This window comes from Terrapene carolina, unplaced genomic scaffold (genome assembly GCF_002925995.2).
Source record: "Terrapene carolina triunguis isolate 2854851 unplaced genomic scaffold, T_m_triunguis-2.0 Scaffold32, whole genome shotgun sequence".
In the NCBI taxonomy this organism is placed as follows: domain Eukaryota; kingdom Metazoa; phylum Chordata; order Testudines; family Emydidae; genus Terrapene; species Terrapene triunguis.
In genome coordinates this window covers 1,950,749-1,972,524 of record NW_020664383.1, presented here as the reverse complement: position 1 = coordinate 1,972,524, position 21,776 = coordinate 1,950,749, and the positions used below count along the sequence as shown (strand labels likewise).

At 47.1% G+C, this 21,776-nt stretch overlaps 1 protein-coding gene across 4 annotated transcripts in view; it reads right to left on the bottom strand.

The window, feature by feature from the left end:
• LOC112112234 (amyloid-beta A4 protein) overlaps positions 1–21,776 on the bottom strand; it is a 313,996-nt gene that overhangs the window by 73,120 nt on the left and 219,100 nt on the right. For all 4 annotated transcript variants that reach the window (XM_024208071.3, XM_024208073.3, XM_024208074.3 and 1 more), the window contains 2 exons: positions 10,931–11,005; positions 3,463–3,621 (listed from right to left, as the gene is read on the bottom strand). In XM_024208071.3, coding sequence (XP_024063839.1) covers positions 3,463–3,621; positions 10,931–11,005 — 234 coding nt within the window. The remainder of the gene's footprint in view (positions 1–3,462; positions 3,622–10,930; positions 11,006–21,776) is intronic.

Sequence of the window (21,776 nt, the reverse complement as noted above, 5' to 3'; positions counted from 1 at the left end):
TTATGATATTAAATAAAAGCAAAATTGACACCATGTAATGCTTGTGACCCTCTCATCCATCTGAGAAAGACGTGGCACAGGCCTAAAGAACATTACCCTGCAAAGAAAAAGCTCAAAACAGCTTTATTACAAATCCGAACTTGCTTCTCTCTCAAGGCAGTGTTGTGCTGCCAGTATCTTAACAGTAAGCATTCACAAAAAGCTCACCCCTTAGCCTGTGCACCAGGGATGCACGTTCTTCTGCGGAGGAACTGCAATGAAACACAGCCATTTGTTTTCCAATTTAAACAAAAATGCTCTCCCATACCTTCTCTCAGAGAATCTGGCTACCTCACTTGGAAAACTAACTTATTAAGCTGCTAGAAATGTTTACACTTTATTCCTGTAGTGAGTATATTAACAAAATAGCACAGTGCTTGACTTATTATTAGAAGGTGTTATTGGAGGGGAATTCCCTCTCGGGAAGGATTGTTTAGCAGAAAACAAAGAAGGTTTGATTCCCTCAGGTCCAAACTCCTTTCAGTTTGCTAGTGATAAAGCCCCCAGGAGTACATCCTGTCTCATGGGAAACAGCTGGCTGGAATGACAAAGGACAGAGATGAGTTGAGTCCAGAGATGTATGCACAGCTCTAGCTGAGTTTTCCCCCATTCCCATTTTCCCTTGGGGTAGGAGTGCGAGAGGACTTATATTTGGATTCTGATGGTATTGCTGTTCATGAGTCAGAAGATCATCCAAACAGTCCCATGCCCAAATTCATCTGATAGACTGTTCACCCAAAACTAACTAGCCCTCAGCCACTGTCCAACAACAAAACAAAACAGGCCCTGCTGCTGCATTCAAAATCTGTTTGCTGCACTTTGTGAACCGCACATCTGAGTTGATACTGGCAACAGAATGTAATGAAAATGAGAAAAAAAAGGTGGAGGCAAGTATAGCATCATTAACAATACTGGCAGGTGAACTATTAAAAACCTCAGAGCTGCTGTTCACCCCCCACAGCCTCCATTTGATAATGGTGAGGCTCTGTATGGTAACATCTCCAGGAGGCAACAGCTTTGTGTTGCAGGGCCGACTCTCTTTAAATAGAGCAATTTTTGTACTGTAGGATTTTTGCTGTGACTAGTTCAGGGTCACTTTAAGATGCCATTAAATCCCCATTTCCATGGAGTGATGTGTAAATCCACATTACTCAACACATCAGTCCAAAGGACGACACAGGTTGTCAGTCCCAACCTTTTTTTTTTTTTTTTTTTTTGAAGTGGGAAAAGATTTAGCTCTTTTTGACATGGAGCTTACCTAAAATCTGCACATCAGTTACTTTGCTCCCCAAAACTAGACTAAAATATTTACTCCTTTGTACTCCTTTCACTGGAAGCTCTCCAATACGTTAGAAGTTTATTTATTCCTCACAATCCTCTTGTAAGGCAGATATGCTATCCACATTTTACCGAGAGGAAAACTTAAATTCAGTGATGTTAAGTGATCTGCCCAAGGCCATGCAGTAAATCAGTAGAAAAGCTATGATTAGATTTATCTCAAGCACTGCCCCCATGTAATTTTCAGCTATGAGCTACTGACCACACTATCCGAAAGGAAACTGTGTGTTGATCTAAAAATTGCTAACCTACCCACTAATTAAGGGCTGGAGACCAGGTTCTTCACTATCCTTAGAGTACGAGTCAGAGGCCACAACTTGTCACATCTTACTCTTAACATACGGTTGCACAAGACCCTGTACCATCCACTACCACACCACAGACTGCATGTCTTTCTATCCTGTCAAAATTAATCAGAGATCCCATGCTCCAAAACATACACCAGGGATCAAGCTTTTCCACATTCACCCTAAATATACAGGATATACACTACAAGCCTTCACAGGAGAGGCCTGAGATTCCCCTTTTAATTGATACAGGGTAAAAAGGTGAGCTCAAGTTGTAGGAGCCTACAAAAGACTGCATTATCACCATTTATATATGTAACTGGGAAGATCTGAGTTTCCTTTAAGTCCCAGGTAATAGGGTTCTACAACCTTATCTGCAGGATAAACAAGCGTACCAGGATTTTGGAATAGAGGGGCTGAGTTAAAGCCGATGATGAAATATTAACTGGTTAATTAAAAACAAAACCAACCAATAAAAAACCCCAAACCCTAGCATCTTCAAATTCTGTGATTTTGAGAATTTGTGTTTTCACCTGTAACCCAGTCTTCCTCATTTTAAAAATATTTATTGTTATAGCTACAATGCTGTTGCACATTAATCATCTATCTGAAAGACTTGTTTGTAGAAATTTTTGTTTTTTGCCTTGTGTCGTACAATGCACAATCTTGGAACGTGGAAGCCCAGCTTTTAAATCTTTCCTACCACTGTGGTTAAGTAGTGACAGTCTCTCACACAATCCAGCTGACAAGCAGTTTTCCTTCCAAAGGGGAATTTTTCCCCGCAAAGCGGATTTTTTTCCGTAAAGGAAACTATCCTACTCAAGTGACATCAGGGGGAGGTTCGCTGACACAGTCTATTCTGACAAGTAAGAGAGGTTAAACCTCTTACATAAGCCCAACTCCTGGTCATCATCACCAACATTCTAGCACATCAGAGAACTGTTCAGACTTTTAACCATAGGAATGTGTGGTGGTGATAGGAATTTCTGTTTCAAAATTTCAGTAGCCATGTATCTTCGACTGTCTTTTTTCTGCTCTGGCAGATTAACGAATGCTTTGGATGCATTTCCAAATTTATCACTTGCATTACTTTCCAATGTTGCTGAATCTGTACGTTGACTTAAAATCTTGTCAGTGCCCTAAGGGTTTTTCCATCTAATAAGTGTCAGTAAAATAGAAAATGATTGACTGTTTTCCACAAACTCTGAGTGGGCTCATTTTTCTCTGGGAAATACAGACCTATTATTTTTGGACTAAATTTAGTCATTACAAATATGGATTCATTAAAAATTCCATCCAATCCACATCTTGAAACTGGTGTTTATATCACAAACAACAACAATAATATTTAGCACATCTACTATATTTAAGATTCTGTTCTGGAGCTGAAGTCAAATGCCCAACAACCCTCACACAAGAGCTCTATCCCCCAGCATCCCAATATTTAAGCACACAAAAAAAATCACAAAACTTTGAGATGGAAAGGGCATCTTAAGTCTTACTGTTTGCACACCACACTGTAGCACTTAACTATTACTTTGTTGGGATTTGTGGGTGCTTTTAACTTCTGAAGCTCAGGTAATTTAGTATCAGGTGCCCAAATACAGATTAAGGAGCATAACTTTAGGAACCCAGGTTTGAAAATTTTGGGCAACATCCTTAGTGAATCTCTCATGAGGGAAAAGAAAATGTTATTCTGTGCCTTTATAGAGGGGAATTGTACTTTGGTGTGTTCCTCTCTCTATGATATCTGATGTGATTTCTACATAGCAGGTTAAGTTTGTGGTATTCTACTTACTCTGGGAGGGACGGCTTGCAGAGCTGTGATATAGTTCTCCAGAGCAATGCGGCGACGGTCATTCAGCATGGCTTCCACTCTGGCCATGTGAGTCTCCACTAGCTGCTGTCTCTCATTTGCCGCTTCTTGTTCCAGTAATTCCACTTTCTCCTGGAAATGCTGCATGTTTCATGTTTAAAGAACAATAGTAGAACAATGGTTAAAAAGATTGGCAGAGCAAGGGTAAGTACCTTTTGTGCAGAGCATTAAAATCCTTCTCTACAAATGATGGAAGTGACCTGCCTTTTACTACAGTCAAGTGTGTTGATCTGTAGAATTTCAGAACCCTCCCCACACTGGCTTAAGATGGGAGCTTAGGTGCTCACCATGTCTGATCATCTGGGCATAATAACCAATCAAATATTTTTGCCTCCTTCAGCATGACAACACATTAATCCTTCATGTGAGCCTGCGAATCCTGTTCAAGGTGATAAGATTCAGTGCAGGAAAGCATTTGATTTTAGTAGGCACCTTGCCCTCGGAGATTCTCAGGCTCTTCTGACTATCATGAACATATATATGGGGGAAAAATAAGTCCACCTTCAACGGAATGAAACATCAGAAATTTACTAAACATTGGTCATTTAGAAAATAAAAATGACCACAAGCTGGAAAAAGTCTGATAGGAAAAGGCTGAATAAACAAAAGACACAGAGCGAGACTGTGGGATTTAATAAGTAATATTCTGGTCCTTGATTTGTATCTGTCTTGTGATGCTGCACTGAAACCAACCTGGAAGTACATGAATGCCTTCCACATTAATTGAAGTGGCCCCAGTGGACCCAAAGGAGTCTCTGGCTCTTTAGATTATAGGCAGCTGTACTTGGGCTACGTTTTTGTGTATGGTTAGTTTGCTATTTGGGGAATGCTGTCCTTTCTTTCTATTAGCATATTCAGATAAATTTGATGAAAAGACAGTTACTTTTCCCGTAACTGGTGTTCTTCGAGATGTGTTGCTCATGTCTATTCCACAATAGGTGTGCGTGCTCGCCACGTGCACCGGTGCCGGAAGTTTTTCCCCTAGCAGTACCCATACGGGAGCGCGCTAGCGACCCCTAGAGTGGCGCCTCAATGGCGTGATATAAGGGGCGCTGCGTGCTCCCCCCACCCTCAGTTCCTTCTTGTCAGACAACTCCGACAGAGGGGAAGGAGGGAGGGATGTGGAATAGACATGAGCAACACATCTCGAAGAACACCAGTTACGGAAAAGGTAACTGTCTTTTCTTCTTTGAGCGATTGCTCATGTGTATTCCACAATAGGTGATTCCAAGCTATATCTGCTGGAGGTGGGTAGGAGTTCACAAATTCTCGGGACGGAGCACAGCCCTGCCAAACCTAGCGTCCTCCCTGGCCTGAGAGACAATCACAAAATGCAAGGTGAACGTGTGAACTGAAGACCAAGTGGCAGCCCTGCAAATGTCCTGAATGGGGACATGGGCCAAAAAGGCAGCCGATGAGGCCTGTGTCCTAGTCGAGTGCGCCTTCACAATTGGTGGCGGAGGGATTCCCGCCAGGTTATCACAGGTACGGATGCACGAGGTGATCCAGTTGGAGAGCCGCTGAGTGGAGATCGGCCGACCTTTCATGTGCTCGGCCGAGGTGATGAACAGTTGCGAGGACTTTCTGAACTGCTTAGTCCACTTCAGGTAAAAAGCCAGAGCCCGTCTCACATCCAGGGTGTGGGGGCGGCGCTCCTCGCTGGACCCATGTGATAGGCAGAGACCACCTTTGGGAGGAACGAAGGGTGCGGGCGGAGCTGGACCTTATCTTTATGAAACACCGTGTACATGGGCTTGGAGGTCAGGGCCCTGAGTTCCAAGACCCGCCTAGCCGACCTGATCGCAACCAGGAAGGCCACCTTCCACAAGAGGTGTGACCAGGAGCATGTGGCTAGTGGCTCAAACGGGGGCCCCGTCAGACAAGCCAACACCAGGTTTAGGTCCCACTGCAGGATTGGGGGCCTAACATACGGGAATAGGCAATCCAACCCCCTAAGGAATCGGCCAGTCATAGCATGGGAGACTATCGTGTGGCCCTGCACCAGCAGATGGAAGGCTGATATGGCTGCCAGGTGCACCTTGTCTGATGAGGGTGCTAGGCCCTGGGTTCTAAGGTGAAAGAAGTAGTCCAGAATAAGCTGGATCGAGGCAGCCACCAGGGAAATGCCATGCTCGTCTGCTCATCTGGAAAACTGAGACCACTTTGCCAAGTAGGCTCGGCATGTGGAGGGCTGCCTGCTTTCTAGAAGGACACGCTGAACCCCTTCCGAGCACGTCCTTTCCTCCCGACCTAACCATTGAGTAGCTATGCCATGAGGTGGAGTGCTGCTAGGCTGGGGTGGAGGAGGCAGCCCTGGTCCTGGGAGAGCAGGTCTGGGCGGAAGGGCAATGGCGGGGTGACTGCCAGGCCCGTGAGGGTCTCGTACCAATGATGCCTGGGCCATGCCAGGGCAATCAGAAGGACCCGGGCCTTGTCCGTCTTTATCTGTTCCAGGACCTTGCCGATCAGCGGGAACGGGGGAAAGGCACAGAGAAACTGGCTTGACCAGGACAGGAGGAAGGCATCCGAGATAGCGTCCCCCCACCCTGGAACAGAACCAGGGACAGGCACAGTTCTGCCGAGTCACGAACAGGTCCACCTGGAGAGTTCCCCACACTTGGAAAAGTCCTCTGGGTGGAGAGACCATTCATGCTGAGAGGAGAAGTCCCTGCTCAAGCGATCCGCCCGCGCGTTCCGGGTACCCGGCAGATGGAAGGCCCGTAGGCAGATGTCGAGGGCTGAGCAAAAGTTCCACAGCCTGAGGGCTTCGTGGCAGAGGGCAGAGGATCGGGCCCCGCCTTGCCTGTTGATGTAGAACATCGAGGCCGTGTTGTCCTTGAGGACACTGACCATCTGGCCCTCCAGATGCGAGCGGAAGGCCATGCATGCCAGCCGTACCACCCTGAGCTCCTTGACGTTTATGTGGAGGGTCAGATCCTGAGCCAACCACAGAGCTTGGGTCTAAACGTTCCCCACATGGGCCCCCCATCCCAGGTCCGATGTGTTGGACACCAGTTCCAGTGACAGGGTCCTGCCCCCTGAACAGGACCTCTTGGAGCATGTTTCTCGGGGAGGACCACCACCGTAGGGAGGTGATCACTGGCTCAGGCACCGTGAGGACTTTGTCCATCCTGTCCCTGGCTTGGGAAAACTCCGAGGCCAACCAGAGCTGGAGGGGCCTCATCCTGAGTCTGGCGTGATGGACCACATACGTGCACGCCGACATGTGACCCAAGAGCTAGAGGCACGCTCTCGCTATTGTCACCGGAAACCTTGTGACCGTGTCGATGAGCCCCTTTGGGGTCTCAAACCTGTTCGGTGGGAAGGAGGCTCTGGCAGATAAGGCGTTCAGGACCGCCCCGATAAACTCTATGCGTTGTACCGGGACTAACATGGACTTGGTGTTGTTTACCAACAGGCCCAAAGTGGTGCACGTGGACAGAAGCAGCACCACTTGATCCCGCACCTGCGACTGGGAGCTGCCCTTGACCAACCAGTCATCCAGATAGGGGAAGATCTGGACCCCCCAGCACCTGAGGTAGGCCACCACCACTGACATACATTTCGTGAATACCCTGGGGACAGTGGACAGGCCAAATGGGAGGACTGTAAATTGGTAGTGTTCCTGCGCCACCGTGAAATGGAGGAAGCGGCTGTGCCCCTCGAATATATGAATGTGGAAGTACGCATCCTGCAAATCAAGGGCGGCGTACCAGTCCCCGGGATTCAAGGGAGGGGATGATCGAGGCCAGGGAGACCATACAGAACTTGAGCTTCACCATGTACTGGTTCAGGCCTTGCAGGCCCAAGATGGGCCTGAGCCCCGCTTTGACATTCGGGATAAGGAAATAGTGGGAGTAGTACCCCGTGCCTTTGAAATCCCCTGGTACCACTTCCACCGCTCCTAGGCTCAGGAGCCGCCCTGCCTCGTGCGAGGGGTCCCCCAGGAGGGACGGGGGTGGGAGGTCGTTGGGTGGGGGGAAGTAAACTGGAGGGTGTAGCTCCAGGAGATGGTGTAGAGGACCAATCGGTCCAAGGTCAGCCGCGACCTCTCCGGGAGGAAATCGCACAACCAATTGGAGAAGGGAAGCTTTATTGAGGGTAGATCCCTGATGAGAACAGGCAGGGTGCTCCCAGGCGTCCCGTCAAAACCCCCTTTTCCCCGCTTGCTTGCCCTTGGAGGACCCAGGCTGGGGGGCAGGCTGAGACTGCCCCCCTGGGCGCCTATTATAGTCCTGCGACTTCTTATAAGCGGTCTCGTATTTTGAATGGGTGGCCTGAGCGGGAGTCCGCTGCGGCTTGAACTTAGGTTTAGCCGGAGCCGGAACATAGAGACCCAGAGTCTGGAGAGTCATGCGGGAGTCTTTCAGGCCATGCAGCTTTGTATACATTTGTTCCACAAACAGAGCTTTGCCATCAAACGGGAGGTCCTGCAGGGAGGTCTGCGCCTCGCTGGACAGCCCAGAGAGCAGGAGCCATGACGCCGTTCTCATGGACACAGCGGAGGCCATGGACCGCGCGGCCGTGTCCGCTGCATTTGAAGCTGCCTGCAGGGTTGCCCTGGCAGCCGCTGTGCCCTCCTCCACTAGCGCTTTGAACTCCTTCCTGTCGCGCTCCTGGAGGGAGTCCTCGAACTTGGGCAGGGAGCCCCACAGATTGAACTCATACCGGCCCAGGAGAGCCTGGTGGTTCGCCACCCATAACTGGAAACTTGAGGACGAATACATTTTTCTTCCAAATGAGTCCAGCCTCCTTGAATCTTTATTTTTCGGGGTAGGGGCTAGTTGGCCCTGCCATTCCCTGTGGTTGACCAACTCAACCACCAGGGAGTTACAAGCAGGGTGGGTGTATAAGTATTCATGCCCTTGGCGGGTACAAAATACTTGCGTTCCGCTCTCTTAGAGACGGGGGCCAATGAGGCCGGGGTTTGCCATAGGGCATTTGAAAATTTCGCCACCCCTTCGTGGAGAGGCAAGGCCACCCTGCCCGGTGCCGAAGAGGACAGTACATTAAACAGGGAGTCCGAGGGCTCCTCCATCTCCTCTGCTTGGAGGTGGAGGCTTGATGCCACACTCTTTAAGAATTCTTCGTGGGCCCTAAAGTCCTCCTGCAGGACGGAGGCAGGAGGAGCTGTAATCGCCTCATCCACCGAGGGTGAGGAGGCCGGTGCGGTACTTTGTGTGTCCACCGGCACTGGAGGGTCCACCACCTGGTCGGTCTCCGGGCACGGTGCCGAGGATGTACCTCCCACCAACTCCCTCCTCAGAGGTCTGGAGAGGGAGGCCGATGGCCCTTCTGAGGCTCCGCCACTGAGCGAGCCCCCACCGGGGGCTGCATCAGGGGCCACAGTGCCCACTGGTACCATTGGGCCAGCCATGGGGCCCGGTGCCACTGCACCTGCTGTGAAACCGGTGTAGCCGGCTGTTCGGCCTGGCCCATGGATGGACGAATACGAAGGGAGGCCGGGCTGACATACGACCTGCCGCTGTCCCTGGACCAGGAGGAGCAGCGTCGCCGGGAGTGATGCTGACCACGGGACCGCGATCCTGACGTGGAGGACTGGTACTGTCGGTAACAGTTGCTCTGTGATCAGCTCCGGCGGGCAGACCCATGACGGTGAGATGACGGCGACTGATGCCCGGGGCTGCGGAGGTGGTGCCATGGCGAGGTCCTGGAGCGGGATGACGAACGGGAACAACGTCGACGTTTGTGCCGTGACCGGCTGCGATAACCCCTCTGAGACTAGGATCTTTGGTGTAGTCTGCCTCCGTCCTGTCGGTGTTCGCTCCTCGAGGCGGAGTGGTGCCAAGAGTCTCGGTCAGACGGAACCCAACCAGACAGGCTGGTGGGCGTCGAGGGTGATCCATGTGGACTTTGCCCTGAACGGTCGCTGGGCGGTGAACAGCATCGGGAACATTCCCTCGACTGAGACCGGCACCGAGCCGGGGGTGACTGCAGAGATCCCAGTGGCAGCTTGCCTCTGGAGCGTGGGGCCGACATCAGCGGTGCTCCCGGCATGGACATAACATCCCAGGCTGCCTGCCGGGCCTCCGGTGTGGAGGGCATCTGGACATGTGGGGAGGCCTGCTCTGAAAGGGCCGGGCTACTCCGCTCGACTTGAGTCAGAAGCCTAGAGGCCGGCGGGGATCGAGGACTGCCCAACATGGGTCTAGCCTCTGTCCCGGGTTTACTCCAGTGCCGCGGCAAAGAAGACCTCTTCCTAGCCTTCTTGGCGTGCCCCGTGGACGGGGAGCGGTGCCGAATAGTCGATGGTGCCAAAGGGTTGCCGTGCACCGACACCGCAGTACCCGGTGCTGACTCGGAGCGGCGCGGCGGAACTGGGGTCAGCGCTAACTCCATCAGAATAGCCTGGAGCCTAATGTCCCTTTCTCTGTTGGTCTGAGGCTTAAACGACTTGCAAATCTTGCAGCGATTGCTGAGATGGGTTCCCCCCCAAACAATGTAAACAGTCCACATGCCGATCACTCACTGGCATAGATCATCTACAAGTGTTGCACGACTTAAAACCTGGGGCATGGGGCACGCCCCAGCCGGGGTGCTCTAGCTAAATTAAACTAACTAAACAACTAACTAACTACAGGTACCAAAGACTCAACGAACAAGCTGTTTCGGGGATGAGCTACAGCCAAGCTGGAGCAGAGCAGTTCCGAAGCATCTTCACTGGCGGCAAGAAGGAACCGAGGGTGGGGGGAGCGCGCAGCACCCCTTTTACTGCACCATGGAGGTGCCACTCCAGGGGTCGCTAGGGCGCTCCCCTACAGGTACTGCTAGGGGAAGAACTTCTGGCACTGGTGCACATGGCAAGCACACACACCTATGGTGGAATACACATGAGAAATCACTCGAAGAAGAACCCTCTGCCCTGATACAGGCCCTCCGAACATTCCCAATATTTCAGAAAGAAAAATAGTTCATTTCCAGTTTGGCTGAAGGTTTATTTTGAGTGGGGTTGGTTCCTATTCCAATCTCCCAAAACCTGTTTGCCCATTTCTACTTGAAACTAAGATACTCGTGCAGTATCAAAAGTTTATACTGTTACAATTCTGGTGTAACTACTCCCGACAGCTGGGATGGTCAAAGTGGCCTAAGGGGGAATGGGGTTCCCAACTCCTTCTGAAGAAAAATCTTAATGTCATTGAAAACTTTCCCCTACAGTGGTAACACTGTAAATTGTGAGGCTCTCCACTGCAATTCAACTGCTAAGTATAAAAGCATATAGACTGATATCTGGCAGCTAAAAGAGCAACAGTAAAAGCAGAAAATAATAATTCCCCAACACAAATATGCTTCCAAATTATACCACAGCTAGCATGGTTCGTATGTTATTTGCAACCCCAATTGGTCTGCTTGTAATTGTGTTTTTCTTTACCTGGATAACAGCCTTCTTATCAGCCTTTGGCAAGTTCTTTGCTTGGCGTTCCGCTTCTTCCCATTCCCTCATGACCTAAACAGCAACAAAACACGGAGCATAACTTTTGAGTTTTTCTCTGATGGTTTGGGATTTAGCAACAGTCAAATAACATAGTGCAGATAATCATCTCTTTTTCTCCCCTTATAAAGAATAGTTGAAACTTTAACAGAGTCTTGTTGTCAATTTAAAAACAAGAAATGGATCACCGTGTCTGAACATCATCCACGTTCTCTCAACTTGAGGTTGCTAGAAGTGAAGCAATGCATTAACTGTAGATGTTTAACAGACCCTCCAGCATCAGCAGAGGAAGTAGAGTTACTAGATGGGTTAACATACTGACCTTTTCATCTCAGAGAAAAATAAGCGTTTTAAATCTATTTTATGTCCTCAGTTAAAATGAACCAATTTCAATTGATTCTAAAAGGCATTCATTCACATCACAAACTCTTCTAGTTTTTGATGGAGTACATCAGCTGGCTTTTGATCAGACCAGGGCAAGACTATGTGCAATTTCTGCTAGTCTGTTCTGTATGCATGCTGAACACAAAGAACTGAGCTTACTTGTATCCCAAGTACAATATTGGCAGAAGAACGATATAGGAAAACTTGCAGTAGGCTTATTTTGAACAGTCTGAAAGGTCACCTGCCACGGGGAACGAAAAGCAATACTCTCTTGCAAAGGGGGGCAACTGCTGTTTCCTTCTCTGACTGTGTGTTCTATATGTGCCATTTGAAATCACTGTAAATTGTTATCAAAAACATGACCTTGCTCACGAATGTCCCCATTTCATTCCTAGGCAGCAATCTTTTAAGACAGCACATTCTGTGCATTAGTAGAACTTCTTCCACTGAACACTGCACGTGCAAACAACAGTGACTTCTGTTTGCACGACTGTAAATAAATAAATAAATAACCCCCCCAACTTTCCTGCAAAATACACAGGTTTCCCTTCCCCGTCCCTCAATGGAAAATGCAGCCTTCATGACATTTAGAACAGAAACTCATTTAAATACTTTTTCCAAAGGGCAGGCGTGACAGGGTCCCCGAGGTGCAACCTGGGCTGTGGGATCGCTGAGCCCTCCAAACCCACTAACCTGGGCTGCCTCTCACATTGTGATGCTGATGTCAAGCTACAAGCCTCTGACAGGCACTGCACGTACACAGCCATCCACAGGCCGGGACACACCCAACTGAGTTGTGTGAACGTTCTCCCAGCCACTCATGAACTATCAATAGAGAGGCTCCAGCCAATTCCCCTCAGCTCCCCAGCCTTGCACCCCAGAACTGTGTCGTCTTGCACTGGTCAGAAGCCTGGCCAGTGTAAGCTCATTACCTAGTTCACCACTCCGACAAAAGGGTAGCGCACGTGCACCAGCCCTTGGTTAATCTGAGCTGAGATTTCCCAAGCAGTTCAGCTACAACACACTGTTTTTAGGTAAAATATAAAACAGATTTATTAACTACAGAAAGCTAAATGTTAAGTGATTATAAGTGGTAGGCATAAAGGTCAGAGACAATTACCTCAAGAAATAAAAATAGAAACACACATTTTAAATCCTAAACTTTTAGTCTAAGCCAGAGTTGAATCAAACAATGTCTCACCCTGACAGATGGTACAAGCCGGCTACAGCTCCTCAATAAACAGGCTGGGACTAACCTTCCAGGGCTGGGCCCAATCTTTCCTAGTTGAAAGTCTTTTTTCTCCAGACCTTCTTCCAGGTGTTGAGATGGGGGTAGGGGGGAGGGAAAAGAGAGAGAGAGGCGCCAAATGATTATGTCACTTCCCCTCTTTTATACTTTCTTTCAGCTTGCTGGAAAGATCTTGCTGTGACGAGGGGTTCAGGCAGTCCCCACTGGTCAAGCAGTCTCTATTGCATATGTGCCTTCTCTAAGGAGTCTCTGGGATAGTGGATTCTTTTCTTGATGGGTGTTGATGAGCCATTAACACTGTATGGCTATGGATGGCTACTCAATGGTTGTAACTGAAAGGCTGGTTGTGGGTGTTCCCAACCTCACAACATATTTCAGTAACACACATAGTAATACTTCATAACTTCACATACTATGATAGTACACACAATCCAACAGGATATTAACGTTCAACAGATCAAGACTTTTAAAATGATGCCTCACAAGGTATACTTTGTACAAAACATATTAATCATATCACCATGGTGAATATGGAGGTTCCAGGGTGCTGCTTTGAGGTACAGAGTGTCACAGGAGGAAAAATATAGGGTTCACAGTTACACATGCTATTTAGAAAGAAAGGAAAAAAAGATTCACCGTATATGCATTTCTAATACACTTTAAGGTTGAACTGCAATTTTGTTATAATGCATCTCTACGATGGAAAGACATTAACTTGAAAAAAGCAATGCACACTGTTCCTCCTGAAAATGAGATGACTCCTTTCAAATTAGGCTATTTTGTTTTATACAGGGGTGTTTCTGGTCTTCAACAATGACTGGCCAAAGAGTAGTGCAATGTATTTCAGTAGCCAGTGTAATGCTGCGAATCCTAAAGTAAGCAAGTTTTGCACTGCCTGCTTCTGGACTTCAGAGGCATATTGTTTTTGAACTGATTAGGAGCAGTGTGGCTGGTATTTAGATAATGGTTAGAAGCTCAGAGGTCATACTGTGACTGAAAAATATTTTAAAACAAATAGACCTGAAATTATTTAACTTGTAAGTCATGGCCTAGACCTCAATAAACTTCTACTAGCATCTATCAGTTGAAATCAGAAGCCCTAAGAACATACATGAGGTGATAGTTTAAACATACTCCATCAATTACAGGCTCTTTTAACTGGAAAACTAACTATCCTATTTTGGCTAGTCCCAGAAATGTGGAACAAGAAAGGTGGAGGAGTTACTTATCTTGTTCAGTAATTTGAGTTCTACGAGATGTGTGCTCAATTGGAGATTTTTGTCAGCAGCGTCTGCAGGTCTGCATCTGTGCCCTAGTCACCCTCATGCCCCAATACAAAAGTATATAGGGAAAGATCAACCCGCCACCACATCTGTTCCTTCTCAATCATGGAAGTCCCAAGAAAGAGATTCCAAGGCAGACGGGAAGGAGGGCAGGTAGTGGAGCACCCATAGGGACAGACATCTCAAAGAACTCAAGTTATTGTGCAAGAGAAGTAACCTCTCCTTCGACTAGTGTCCTATAGGTGCTCCCATCAGGAGACTCCCAAGAAGTACCTCCATCATGGAGAAGGGTGCCAAGGAAGCAGATATAATACAGACCATAGGAAAGCTGTGTCAGTCCTGGGATCAGGCATGAGAACATAATGCTGGTAAAATGTATGAGGCGAACACCAGGTGGCTGCCCAACAGATGTCTGAAATGGGTACATTTTTGAGAAGTGCTACAGAGGTAGACCTTGCCCTGGTGGAATGAGCAATAACTCTCAGAGGAGAAGAACCCCCAAGGCTTTTTAGCATTACAGCATCTGTAATCCATTTGGACAGTCTTTGAATAGAGATCAGATGTCCTTTAATTTGTTCTGCAAAAGAGACAAAGAATTTAGCGGATGCCTGAAAGGGCCTAATCCTGTCAAGGCAAAAGCTTTTTTAATGTCCAGTGTATAGAGGCTCCATTCTTCTCTTGAAGAGTGAGGCTTGGGGTAAAATACTAGTAGGTGAATTTCTTCATTAACATGGAATTCAGACGAGTTTAGGAAGGAAGTGAGAGTGGACACAGAGTCAACACCATATATGGTGAGTCCGTCTTTAAGGACTGACGTTCCCCCACCCTCCTGGAGGAAGTAATGGTGACAAGGAATGAGATCTTTAGGGACAAATGAAGGAGGAAACAACTCCCCAGATGTTCAAATGTAGAGCACTGAAAACTAAGGCGATGTCCCATGATGCAATTGTTTCATTGATAGGAAGGAAAAGGTTGAATAGGCTTTTGCAATAGTGGGGTGGGCAAAGACTTAGAATCCTCTATGGAGGGTGAAATGCTGTGATGGAAGTGTGCACCCCAAACTATGAGGGAGGCATCTGTGGTGATAATCCTCCTGGGAAGGGCAGTACCAATGGAACTCCTATGCATACCTTTTGAGGCTCCTTCCACCAGTTCATAGAATTGAGGACCTTCTGAGGTCTGGACACCTGCTTAGATAGATTGTGTCTGTTGGCTGTATAGACGGTTCTCAACCATGCTTAAGGACACAGAGTGAAGTCTTGCTAAGGGAGTCACAAATGTGCAGGTTGCTACATGGCCCAGAAGTTGCCGGCACACCCTTGCAGTGTTTTATGGACCCTCTTGTATTGTTGAGACAAGGTTGGCCATTGTGGTGAATTGGTCCCTGGTTCAGTATGCCCTGGCAAAAGAGGAGTCCAGAGTGGCTCTGATGAAGTCCATATGTTGTGTGGTGTTAGGGTAGACTTCTCCAAGTTGAAGTGGAGACCCAGAGAGTGATACAGAGACAGGGCCTTGCTGGTTGCTGTCTGTGCTTTGAGAAGTGAGGGGCCCTTTTGGAGCTGATCGTCCAGGTAGGGAAAGACTATGATGCCTTTCTAGTGAAGATAGGCTGCTGCTGCTGACAGAACTTTGGTAAAAAGCTTTGGGGTGGCAGAGAGGCCAAAGGGTAGGATGCAATACTGGTAGTGGTCCCTGTCTACCACAAAATGTAGGAATAGTTTGTGTGAGGGATGAATGGTGACATGGAAATAAATATCCTAAAGGCTGAGGGAAACAAACCAATCTCCTGGATCCAGAGAGGGAATTGCTGTTGTTAGAGTCACCATTCTGAACCACTGGGAGTGGACAAAAGTATTTAAAGTCCTGAGGTCCAGGATGAATCTCAATCCCCCTCTTTTCTTCAGGACGAGGAAGTACCAAGAATAGAACCCTATCCCGATGAAGTCTGGTGGGACAAGTTCGATTGCCCCCAGAACTAGGAGGGATTGTACCTCCTGCCATAAGAAGTCTTTGTGAGTGGTGTCCCTGAAGAGGAATGGGGGAGGAGGGTGATAAGGAGCTGAACTGGAGAAATCACCTCCAGGATCCATCCACCCAGGAAGGTAGGAAATAGGAGAGATGATCGTCCTAATGGTGGGAGGAGAATAGGTGCTATGTTGGATCAGGAGCGGGAGATAGTTCATGACCCTCAACCACTGGGTCAAAACAGGCATTTCGAAGATGTCACTGGACTGGGAGGTTGCTGAGGAGGAGGATCATTTCTTATGGCTTGTCTACACTACCAAGTTTTGTTGACAAAACTTATGTTGACACCCAAAATTCAACAAAACAAAAATCGCCAAAGGGTGTTCACACTTGCTTCCTCTGTCGAGAGATCATGTCCACATTGGGGACACCACCAGCAAGGTGAGCAATGCACCGTGGGTATGTATCCCACCGTGCAGTGTTGTGGGAATGAAGAGCTGATCGCTGCGCATCTTGGGATTGTCTCCAAGTTCTCCCACAGCCCCCTCAGCTGCCGAGAGGAGCATCCTGAGTAGCTCTGTGAGCTCTCTGTGCTGAGGAATGGCAAAGCAGCACAGCAGTCTGTCCCTCTCCCCCTGCAGCAGCAGTCTGCCTGCTGTTGTGTTCCTAGTGCAGGGCAGAACAGGACCATTCCAACGATTTGCTCTTTGTTCCCCAAACTGAGCAGCACACAGATACTTCCTGGAGCTTTGAAAGGGGAGGGGCGCATGCCTGCAGGGCAGCAGAGATCAAAACACTGAGCAGAGCAACCAGGGCAGCCATTGTGGGATACTGGCGGAAGACAGTTCGGTCGACAAAACAATCAGCAGTGTCTACACTGGCTCTTTGTTGACAATAAAGGGAGGGGAAAAGACAAAAGTGGTGGAAGTTTTTTGTCACCAAAACTGGGCATTTTTCGGGACAAAAGTCCCATTGTAGTGTGTATGCGCTTGCTGTTTTATCACCAAAAGGCAGTTTTTGGCAACAAAACTTGCCAGTGTAGACAAGCCCTTAGGGAATCTGGGCTTCTTCCTGGGCAGTGCAACCAGTGTGTGGGTGAGATTGTTGAGCCATCTGTGACCTGGTGTATTTTCTTTTTGTTGCAAGAGCATTGATACTCAAGTGTAAAATTTAAAGAAGTCTTTGTGTTCTATAACTGTTAAAATACAAACATTGCATGTGAAAATATACAAAGTAAATATGCTCATAACAAACTCTAATAAATTCTCAGGCAGCATTTTTCTTACTTTGCCTATCTGTAAATTTAGATTATCAATAAAAATATTTTTTCGTGGGTTTGTATTGTGGTGAAATTGATGGTAACTGAAATTTACTGTTTAAAAAGCTAAACCTTCCAAGCCTAAACATAATGGTGGAACAAGGAGAGGTGTAGAGACCATCAAACCATTGGTTTGTGGATTGAACATTGCGTTGCATTTAGAAATGCACCTATTAACGTACAGCAGAGGTCTCAAACACACGGCCCGCAGAGTTATTTGCTGCAGCCCGCCAAGCTCCCACCCTCCGGAGTTATTTCCTCCGGCCCCAAGCTCCCCTCACCCGCTGCCCCCCCGCCAGCGTGCCTCGTCCCCGCTCCTCTGCCTACCTCCAGGCGCTTCCCGCCGCCAAACAGCTGTTTGGCAGCACTTAGCGCTTTCCAGGGGGGAGGGGGGAGGCACGGGGAGCCACGCGCTCAGGGGAGGAGGCGGAGAAGAGGTGGGGCAGGGGTGGGGATTTGGGGAAGGGGTTGGAATAGGGGCAGGGAGGGGGCGGAGTTGGGGTGAGGACTTTGGGGAAGGGGTTGGAACGGGGGTCGGGAAGGGGCAGGGCCTCATGGAAGGGGTGGAGTGGGGACAGAGGAGTGGGCTTTTGTACCTTTATATGAAAAGGTGTCCGGGTGCGGCCCTCGGGCCAATGTACTAGTTCTCATGTGACCCTCGTGGTGATCTGAGTTTGAGATCCCTGGTGTACAGGGTGGTACAATGCATTAAGTGCACATTAAACACTTATCTCTTTAGGTCATGATTTTGGTGGCCTTAAAAACTTGCCCAGACCATACAGGCAATTTCTGTTTAGAAGACTGAATTATCATGAATGCTGCAAATTATGAGAGAACATGGAAACTACAGCATTAATTCAAGTCACTGTGCCTGTCTAAAACACCATGGTACGTGTTAAGTCTTGAGCATCAGCCTAGATTAGCAACTCTATATGATCTTTTTTCCCTTTTGTGGCTTTAAATCAGACCTTTAACATCTCTTGAATACTCCTTTTCACTCTGAATTTGCAGTTAGAAGTTTTTGAAAAGAACATTTCTTTGCCAAACAATTGATCTTTGTCCTCAAAACTAACCTTGAAATTTAAAGTCAAAGCCATTTTGCTAATCCACATGATGAAAACAAGCATTGTAGGCAATGTGATAAGGACATATTTGGCTAGACCAGGTTTCACAGCCTGTTATCATTTCCCTAAATCCTTCAGGGTACAGGAGGTGAGATTATAAAGTGACAGCTCACACAGCCTGACTGCGGAGATGAAAATTCTGGGATCCAGAGTTCAACTCTGGTGCAGTGAGAATGAATGGCTTGTGGAAAAAGTAGAATAGCATGATTATCTTTAGAAACAACATTCAGTGTAGTATTTGCACAAGCAGTATTTTAAGGGTTGGATTTTTGCAATCAGTCAAATCTAAAGTGCCCAAAGCCTCTATTTACACTAGCTGATGAGAAAAAAAATCATCTTTTTTTGCCAGCAGCCATCCATATGCATCAACTCTACAACCCAAAGAAAACTTCTATTTTTTTTAGGTCACAGGTTTAGAGAAATTATGACAATCCAACAAAAAACTGTTAGCATCTGTGTGAGAACAAACAACTGCAACAAGAAAAATCATTCTGAAGACATACATTTGAAGAAAAAGGCTGCCTCAGGACCATGAAGTTGTCTCCTATGTGCTTATAAAGATATTCTCCTTCACTGAAAGAACAAAGCTATCAAGGCCATACAGATTTATGGCACTTCAAAGACTTGGCTGTTTCATGCCGGGAAAATGACAACTTCTAGGTTGAGATTTAAGACGCAAGGCATTTCAAAGTTAAACAGTCCTCAGGGTTCAGGACACACTGCATGCTATACTTTTGGGGGGGATGGGAGGGTAAGAGGGATACGAGGAGAAAAGGGAAGAGGGAGTAACAAAAATGTTATTTATTATTAAGACAAATGCTAATCACCCAAATCCCATTATACTTTGACCAGAGGAATTTATTCTGGCTATATTTTCTAGTGCATGGAAGGCCTACCTATACAGAGGGTATATATATGCTAATTTGTATGAAATCAATCAGTACAGGTACCTATCTCAGGAAAAGGTTTTATTCAGAATGCCAAAATCACGACACCAAGGTGAATATCTGTCGAGGGCTTTCTTCCTAGATTTTGAGGTTGTGGCTTCCCTTGGTACTTCCACGGGAGTAACCTCAACAATCTCCAAAGAACTGTGGCTCAGTAGCTAAGGAAGCACTGCTACTACTGAAAAAGCATTAACCAGGCTTGAGTGGAAAATGATTCCCCATATGCAGCAGGATCACACAGGCTCTGGGTGAGAGGAGGCAGTGCATCCTATGGGCTATGGTGGGGAGAATCATAGAATCTTCGGACTGGAATGGACCTCGAGAGGTCATCTAGTCCAGTCCCCAGCACTCATGGCAGGACTAAGTATTATCTAGACGGTCCCTGACAGGTATTTGTCTAACCTGCTCTTAAAAATCTCCAATGATGGAGATTCCACAACCTCCCTAGGCAATTTATTCCAGAGCTTAACCACCCTGACAGTTAGAAAGTTTTTTCCTAATGTCCAACCTAAACCTCCCTTGCAACAATTTAAGCCCATTGCTTCTTGTCCTATCCTCAGATGTCAAGGAGAACAATTTTTCTCCTTCCTCCTTGTAACAACTTTTTATGTACTTGAAAACTGTTATGTCCCCCTCTCACTCTTCTCTTCTCCATACTAAAACCCAATTTTTGAAATCTTTCCCCAGAGGTCATGTTTTCTAGACCTTTAATCATTACTGTTGCTTTTCTCTAGACTTTCTCCAATTTGTTCACATCTTTCCTGAAATGTGGTGCCCAGAACTAGACACAGTACTCCAGTTGAGGCCTAATCAGCGTGGAGTAGAATGGAAGAATTACTTCTTGTGTCTTGCTTACAACACTCCTGCTAATACATCTGAGAATGCTGTTGGCTTTTTTTTGCAACAGTTACACTGTTCACTCATATTTAGCTTATGATCTACTATAGCCCCCAGACCCCTTTCTGCACTACTATTTCCTAGGCACTCATTTCCCATTTTGTATGTGTGCAATTGTTTGTTCCTTCCTACGTGGAGTACTTTGCATTTGTTCTTATTGAATTTCATCCTGTTTACTTCAGATCATTTTGAATTTTAATCCTATCCTCCAAACCACTTGCAAATCCCTCCCAGCTTGGTATCGTCCACAAACTTTATAAGTTCACTCTCTATGCTATTATCTAAAATAATTTATGAAGATATTGAACAGAACTGGACCTGGAGGACCCTTCTTAATGTACTTTTCCAGCTTGACTGTGAAACACTGATAACTACTTTCCGACCAGTTATGCACCTACCCTATAGTAGCTCCATCTAAGTTGTATTTCCCTCGTTTGTTTGTGAGAAGGTCATGCGAGACAGTATTAAAGCCTTACTAAAGTCAAGATATACCATGTCTACTGCTTTCCAACTACCCACAAGGCTTATTACCGTTAGGCACCATTAGGTTGGTTTGACATGATTTGTTCTTAACAAATCCATGCTGTTACTTGTCACCTTATTGTCTTCTAGGTGTTTGCAAACTGATTGCTTAATTATTTGCTCCAGTCTTTCTGGGTACTGACTGGTCTGTAATTCCCCACGTTGTCCTTACTTCCCTTTTTATAGATTGGCATTACAACAGAGGTTCTCAAACTGGGGGTCGGGACCCCTCAGGGAGTCGCAAGGTTATTACATGGGGGGTCGTGAGCGGTCAACCTCCACCCCAAACCCCGCTTTGCCTCCAGCATTTATAATGGTGTTAAATATAAAAAAATGTGTTTTTAATTTATAAGGGGGGGTTGCACTCAGAGGCTTGCTATGTGAAAGGGGTCACCAGTACAAAAGTTTGAGAACCACTGCATTAGAAAGCCACAACTACCACTGTGAGTGTGTGTGGGGGTCCCAACAGCGCATCATACCCTGACAGCAGCACCAGAGCCTGCCCACCAAATGTGGGGAATACAAAAAAAAAGTCAGGCTGTGAATCATATTTGCCAACCTACCTACCCCATCGCTGGCATTGACTGCTGCTTCAGTGTGGTGCTGAATGGCCAGCAGAAGCTGGGTTTTCACACTAGTGGTGGGCAGCAGAGATGGGCCCACCAAGACTACTGCTCTGAACCTGGCTGATGAGGGAGACATGGACCATTAATGTCTGGTACAGGGAGTAGCAGCAGCCCATCTGAATTGTATGTTTTATGGGTGTCACGTGGGACACTGGAGAGTTGATGCCCTCGGAGCCACCATCTCAGGAAGGAAAGCTGTCCTATGCTATATAATATATATCTAAAAAACCCATAAAAGACCATACCAACATCTTCCCACGACACACAAAGCCTGGCCTCCCACAGCAATATCAGGGAATTAGCTTCTGAACAGCCTAGAGGCAGAACCATCCTCTGCTGGTATTCTAGAAGTTTAAGTCTCACCTCTCACATACGCAACCCAAATGTTCAAAGTTACACTGTAGGATGAATAATAGAATTCAGCACTTTGGTTTGGAACTACTTTATATTTTGTTTGTTAAATTACACTAT